The 7,345-nt window shown below is 35.5% G+C and overlaps 1 protein-coding gene across 17 annotated transcripts; it reads right to left on the reverse strand.

Moving 5' to 3' along the window:
* Positions 1–428: 428 nt before the first annotated feature.
* On the reverse strand, positions 429–5,753 carry LOC113317489. 17 transcript variants are annotated; one of them, XM_026565697.1, is made up of 11 exons: positions 5,432–5,753; positions 4,401–4,628; positions 4,085–4,164; positions 3,655–3,999; positions 3,269–3,400; positions 2,337–2,428; positions 1,983–2,233; positions 1,572–1,835; positions 1,331–1,423; positions 1,155–1,256; positions 429–1,050 (listed from the first exon to the last, which is right to left on the reverse strand). In XM_026565697.1, the coding sequence occupies exons 8-11, from the start codon at positions 1,725–1,727 to the stop codon at positions 679–681; spliced, it is 723 nt and encodes a 240-aa protein (XP_026421482.1). In that variant the 5' UTR covers positions 1,728–1,835; positions 1,983–2,233; positions 2,337–2,428; positions 3,269–3,400; positions 3,655–3,999; positions 4,085–4,164; positions 4,401–4,628; positions 5,432–5,753; the 3' UTR covers positions 429–678. The 17 variants fall into 17 exon arrangements, with proteins under 17 accessions (XP_026421482.1, XP_026421466.1, XP_026421463.1 ...); XM_026565681.1 differs by having other exon boundaries at positions 4,085–4,202; XM_026565678.1 differs by having other exon boundaries at positions 4,085–4,264.
* Between the last annotated feature and the right edge of the window lie 1,592 nt (positions 5,754–7,345).

The following is a 7,345-nucleotide window of genomic DNA, read 5'->3' on the forward strand; positions in this document are numbered from 1 at the left end:
TAAATCTTATATATAACGGTTGAAGATGTCACAAAAAATCCTTATTTTCAACGTATTAATACGTTATAAAATTGCCGCATACGCAGCGGATACACCCGTCGGTAATAAATCTTATATATAACGGTTAAAGATGTCACAAACAATCCTTATTCTCAACGCATTAATACGTTATAAAATTGACGCATAAGCTGCGGATACACCCGTCATTAATATGTATTATTTTCAACACATAATAATATCGTGAATAATAATTATATGCTACGTATTATTATGTCATATAAAGAATTATATTTTTCTGTCATGTAAAGGTCTCATTTGCAATGCTTTTGGTGATGTTACAGTGGAAAGGAATTATCCGTCGTATTACAAATTCATAAAAGTAGGTTTCATATTTTTCATATTTACTTAGAAATTGTGATTCATCAAAGTTAGACTACCAAAAATTTTTCGAAGCAAATCATTAATAGAAAAGATCTACATTGTTCATTAAATGACACCACTAATTAAGAAACTTAACATTCTAAACTGAAGAAAAAAAACGATACCACTGCAAATTTCAAAAGTGAAACATAAAGCTAATTCTAAACTGAAGAAAAAAACGATACCACTTGTTGAAACATAAACCTAAAAAAAGAAACAGAGATGCACATCTCAACTGTTGGTCCCTCAACGATCATCTCAAGAGGTGCTTTGACCGTTCTCAGGAGTGTTTTGATGGTTCTCAGGAGTGCTTTGACGGTTTCCCTGCATTTCAAGCAACATTCTTCTTATATCCATTGTGTCAGTTACCAGCCCCTGTATTGTGCGATTTTGCTCATCAACTCTTTCTTCAAGTTCCTTATTTCTCTTCTCTGCTTCATCTGCCCTCCTAAGAGCTTCGCCTAACTCCGCATTATATTCGATGCTAGACGAGCTAGGTTTTTCATACCCATGACCAAGACCCTTGACATAACCGGATCTGACACCTAGCACTTCCTCACATATTTGAGCATCGGTCAAGGGTGTTGAACCTTCAGGTGTAGGCGCAGCTCGGAGTTCAAGCATTTTACCCTACACAATAATTAAAAATAAATAGTAGAACATATGCTAAAACTAAATAGTAAGTATCAGACAAAAAATTAAAAAGAAAATCACAACGAAAATCCTTGTATTACATAGTTTTCCTCCGCCGTATGACAGGTCCAAACATCATTTTTGCAGTGGGTTAACTTGTAGAATTCAATTTGTCCAACAACTTCACCTATTTCTGGATCACACTGCAGGTTTCCCCACAAAAAAAATTAGATACAGTATTAACCATAAATTTATATAACAGAGACAACACAATTACCATTTCCTCTCTATAGCGGGCAAAAGGTTTTGACCCCGTACAATGAATGGTTGTATTCGCTTCTCGACTTTTTTTACCTTGAGTGCTACTTGTCTGCATTCAAATCCAAAGAAGACGGTTCAATGCAGATAAATACTACATAGATATCATGAATATGACTAATACTGAAGTCTGAATACCACCAATATGACTACCACAAATAAATCTTATAAATACAACAAGGATCGAACACCAATATCACCTGAAACTCATCAGACTCAAACCAAGTGCATAGTTTCTCCCAATCCTCCTGCTTAACCTGATGATGCGGGTTTTCCCGTTCTGTTCCATCTTGTTTGTACTGCAGGTAGTGTTTGTGAAGTGTGCATCTAAACTGTCTGTACTCATTTGCTAGCATTGTGTTGACCGCCTTCTGAATGCGTACTACATGTCGATCAATAGTGAATTTTTCCTAAGTGTTAGCACCAGCAACAAAGAAACTACGCAAAGAGAGTTCTACCGTAGTCTGTGCAAGAAGAACATAACAGTAGGGACATTAGAAGAACAGAGTAGTAAGGACACTAGTCTGTGCAAGAAGAACATAACAGTAGGGACATTAGAAGAACAGAGTAGTAAGGACACTAAAATGATACAAAAATAAGTGTATAATTACCATTATGAGATCATAAAATTTCTTCAGATCTGATTTTCCAATTGACTTCCATTTGGGGCGAGTCGACCACGGTGCAAACTTTCTCACTATGATTCCTATTTCAGTTTGGAACTCAGTGGCCCAATCCCCAGTTGGAATATTTTTACCTGGTTTGATAGTTATTGTAGGATTTTCGTTCTTTTTCCTTATGTGATCATTAAGCTTTGCATTAAGAGCATCTCCTCTGCCTCCTTTGTTAATCTTTGGCAGATCTATTTTTCAAGAGATATGGGAGTTAGTTAATACTGTGTTTGCCGAAAATAAACATAATAGTTCCGAGAAAATAATTTGTAGGTATGCGATTAACTCAATTACCAGTGCGTGACAATTGAGAGGCTGTGTGTGATGTGCGAGGGGGTCTAACTCCACCTGGTGCCATTATCCCTTGATTAAAATTGGTAGTACTCCTGATAATGAAACACCAAAAGTAGATGATCAACAAACTGTAAGGAAAATAAACCAAAAGCATCAAGGTTAACAAGAAAGAACAGTAGACACTCAAAAACCAAATTAATAAAAGAACCAAAAATAACAAAAAAGAAAACCAGAGACTAAAAATAAAAAATTGAAGAAATAAGTTTAAAGAGAAACTTTGATAAATCACCACAAGATTTTTTTTCTCAAGTTTTCAGCACAAAAAACTCCCCCCAATACCAGTTATGAGTCACTGATCACAAACCCAAAACAGATCTCTGTTTTGGTAGGAGAGACTAGGAATACTGATAGTTAGGATGAGAGATTAGAGACACTGATTTGCACTTACAATAATTAAGATGAAGAGAAATAATTGAAGATCAAAATCAAAGATTAAGACGGTTACCTCTTTCAAGTTCAGATTTAGGGTTTTGTACTTGAGTTTTTTTTGCTGTACATGAAAAGAGGTTTTGTTTCAGAGTATAAAGGAGAAACGTGATCAGTTATCCGAAGATTATGGCCACAATCTTGACTAAATTAAAATTATGGCGGACTTTTTGAAATATCATGAAAATATTGGCGGGTCTTTTTTCTTTGCCGGACTAGTAAAAGACTTTTTCCACAATTAAAAGATTTTATGCCCAATATTTAGTAAGTAAAAATAAAATCATTAAACGCAATATAAATATAGCTAAATATTTAGTGCATATCTAACAAAGTACAGTATGAGGGCGCATCTTTGACTTTAAAAATTCATCTCATCTTTACTAATTAGCACTTTTGGGGAAAACAAAAAATCAACATAATAATTTTCAGAATATGAAAACAAGTACCTGACCTTTTAGACATCTTGGGTCTTGGGTGGGGGGAATCCAACAATTAACCGAAACAACATTAGATACAGTAATGAGATGTGATCCATAGTTTCCTTCGAACTCCATCACATAAGCAATCAGTGTCATTACCTGTTTGTGCAGATAATCCATCAAAATTCAATATCTCTAGCAATTATTTTAACTGTTTAGTAGATGAACTCCCAAAAATATGGAACAAAAATTCCATATCACTACAGGAAACATTATCATGGTTCTGATTTTTCGCACAATTGGAATTTTTCCAGCATGAGTGAGCTGATTATTCAACCTAGGCATGAATTTATATTGATATATGCAAGTGAAGAAGATATTAAGTTAAGAATGACTAATACAATGAGTAAAACCTTTCCACCAGGTACAATATTAGCAAGCTTTCTAGACTTCTCAATGATTGGAAGTACGGTTGGATCGGGGTTTTGCCTGCTTCCCTTTACCATTTAGTTTACCTGAAACATCAAAATCTTTGTACGAAGCCGAATAAGCATCACAGGCATTGGTTATAGAAGCTAGGGCATAATAGAAAGGTAACACCGAGTAATTGTCAAAATCTTCAGATTAAAAATAAATACATGATTTTCCTCTGTATCATTTCTCCAGTACTTCATTACAATATCATTTAATGGACTCTTTGAGCATTCAGAGGCTAACACTTTAACAGTCGCAATTCCAATTCCATATCCAGTTATGTCCTGTAGTTTGGAATCAAATGGAGCACTATTAGTAACATGATATTACACAACCAAGGAAGCACCATAAGAAGAGGAAGAACATTACTGGAAAGGTCCAATAGAAATGCCAAACTCTCTGAAAAATCTGTCGATCTTGAACAAATCCACACTCAGGTGTGCAAAAATCTGTGCCCCTTGTCCATATGGGAAGAAAGTACGGTTAACTGCAAAGCCGGTACAGTTCTCCACTATGACAGATACTTAGCTATGTTCGACAAGAAAGAAACTACAGGGAAACTTAAATCGTAAAGAGACCTGAAAAAATATGCGCTCACAATGCGATCTTGATTTGTCTTTCAATGGCATTGAAACTAGTACCTTCAAAACCAAGGAAATATAAACTTACAAAAAGAAATACTAACCCTGAACCAGTAAGAAGCACTGCATCAACTCTTCGAGCAGCCATCCTTCGACAAGCATCAGAAACAGTTGTTCCTTCAGCTATAGTTAAAGCTTTCGATAATCTCAACTTCTTCACTGTCCTTTCTCCACCAACAGACCTTATTCATCAAAAACATAAATCCAATCAAAAACAAAACTCCCAGCTGCAAGCTCTTCCCAAGCTTACTGCCTCAACCTTGCCTCGTATTCTGTGGAAAACAAAACAAAACGGGGTGAGCCACAGCCCATTAGAGGTCACGGAAATAACGTACCGAAAGACAAAACCAACTTAATATAAATCAAAGTTAAAGAATGAGCATGTCCAAATTCAGAAATTTCATAAAGCATGACAAATCCATTTTACATTCAAACAGTAGAAATGACGTATTTGTCAACTGGTGGTGAAAAAATTCACATATGCTACTTGGGAGGACCAGTCTCACCTATGGGTATTATATCCATAACAAACCAGTAGTTAAAACAAAGGGATATATAAAAATGGCTACCAAATTAACCAGTTAAGCTTTTCTTTCATAATACTAAGCAATTATAAAAACAAAGATATCCAAAGTGGTTAATCAAAGAAAATCTAAGATTATAAAGTACATTTGGTTGTATATCATTTGTTGCTGACCAACATCAACTTGAGGTTTAAATTTACTGGGTAATTTTAACGAACAGGTTATGGCTAGTTCAAAGAAAATCAATTCAAGGAAAACTAAACTTAAATAGATGCAAATATATTTAGTCTTCAAAAATTGTCTAAAAATCACCCACTAATCACTAAACAAGGAATTTAAATCCATAAATAACATGATATTTACCAAGGCATGGAGATAAAGAAGACATTTACAACAAAGAGAAGAGAGAAAAGCATGCACTCAAATCAAATCAGGGCTGAAAGAGATTTGTACAAAAATTAACTCAAGAGAAGAACCCCTACCTGCACGATACTCTGAATCAGTGAAACAACATTTTAGGGATTGAATACATATAAAAGCAAAATCCTAACCTGCGAATTTTGATTGAATACAAATTTAAATCGACTAAAATTTGATTCAATTTGGATAGTTAACTTCATCCCAACCTGCAAGATATCAAAATTTAATCAATTTAAATACAGATGAAAGAAAAATAGAACCACCGAGCATATGGAATTAGGGCTTGTAATTTGTTGTTGTTGATTAGAGCAACAGAGAAGTCTTGCTAAAAAAATTGGTTGGTGATGCATCTCTCATTTTCTCTACTAGCTTCTCGATCTCTCAGATTTTCATTGTTTTTGGATTCTTAATTTTAATTGTAGTTGATCATTTCTCTCTGGAATAAACATTACACTGAGCATATGGAAGTGGAGAAGCTGACACGTACATAGATATCGTTATTAACAAGAAGGATTTTAGACGTGGTCCATCCACAATGCTACACGTAGCAATAATGTCTTTGTTATTGTCGGAGAGAAAAACATTTGCTGGGCTAAATGTTTTAGAAGTCGTACAAGTAACTTAATTAGGCCCGTCGACGGATATTGATTAGCCGACATCCGATACCGATAATCCTTTAGCCGTTACTGCTACCATCCAACATAGTGATAAACGAATATCCGATACCAATAAGCTAACGGATAATCCATTATTAACGTAACGGTAGTGGAACCGTGTATTTCTGTTAGATTTAGTTCCGTTATCCGGTACGGCCCAAATATATTTGTAAACAAGAGTTGTTCAGATTTGGCCCCAGCAACATATTTTGATGTAGCCATTTTTCTTCACCTGAACGGATAACGGATATCCGCTAACTTTTAATGGCAAAGGCAGCGACAGAGCCTATTTCCGTTACGTTAGCATCCATTGACAACCCTAAACTTAATGCATACCTTGTGGTTGCATCTAAAATTACGTAAGGGCACCTGCCTCTTGTTCAATCATCCCACAGTGACTTGGCCAATCTAGCTTAGCTTGGATGGTTAATAAACCTCAGACAATTTTATGTTTGTAGGTCGGTTTTTGAGGTTAGTTAGGTCCGTGGATTTCTATCACTATCAGAGTCAGACCCAGACTCCGCTCAACGCTATATGTATTTGTCCGTCTATGTCTCCATGATTTTGATTTGCGTATAGTGTGCGGATGCCACTCATGTCTGTGGCTTCGGTGTCACTCTATCTGCAGAACCATACCCCACTCAACCATATTCGTGTTCGTCCTTCCATGTTTCCATTCCGTAACATTCTGAGCTTTCGTGTCATTATGTCTTTTATTGATGTAATTTTGTTAGGTAAAGTGTTTTAGTCGGGTAATAAATGTGTTCGTCTGTCCGTGTGTCCGTTATTTGCTTACGACTTTGTTTGTGACTTTCGCTTCGTTCTGTCTGTTGTAGATGTAATTTTGTTGGATAAGATATTTTAGTCAATTCATAAGTGTACTAATATTAATCATAAAGACTAGGAGCAAAGCTTAAAGCAAAAAGAACGGAAAGAAGACGAAGGACTTATTTTTATTATTATTATTTAGATATATTTTTTTTATTAATTTTTTTTGTAGAAACTGTAATTAAAGTTTTTATTTTTGTAATCTTTTATTTCTGGACATTATTTTTTTTTCCGGACATTGAACATTGGACATTATTTTTAAAACCCTACAGAAGGGTTATAAATTAAAAAAAAAAAATTAAATACAAACTGTTTGCAGGGAAGGACAACGATTACTATATCGTCTCGGCCCCTCGGGTTCGCACACTGACACCGGAGTCAGTGGCCCGAGTCGACTACATCGGTTCTTTGCCCGTCTGGTACGGGAGGTAAACTTCTAAACACCCGCGAATCTCCTGCAAGCGGGTTTACTGTTTGTCTTAAGGTGAATATATGCTGAGGACTTGAATACGGCTGTTTTAAATTCCTAGTAAAGGGCAAGGCCTGGCCAATACAAGATAA

This window comes from Papaver somniferum, chromosome 1, assembly GCF_003573695.1.
Source record: "Papaver somniferum cultivar HN1 chromosome 1, ASM357369v1, whole genome shotgun sequence".
Taxonomy (NCBI): Eukaryota; Viridiplantae; Streptophyta; class Magnoliopsida; order Ranunculales; family Papaveraceae; genus Papaver; species Papaver somniferum.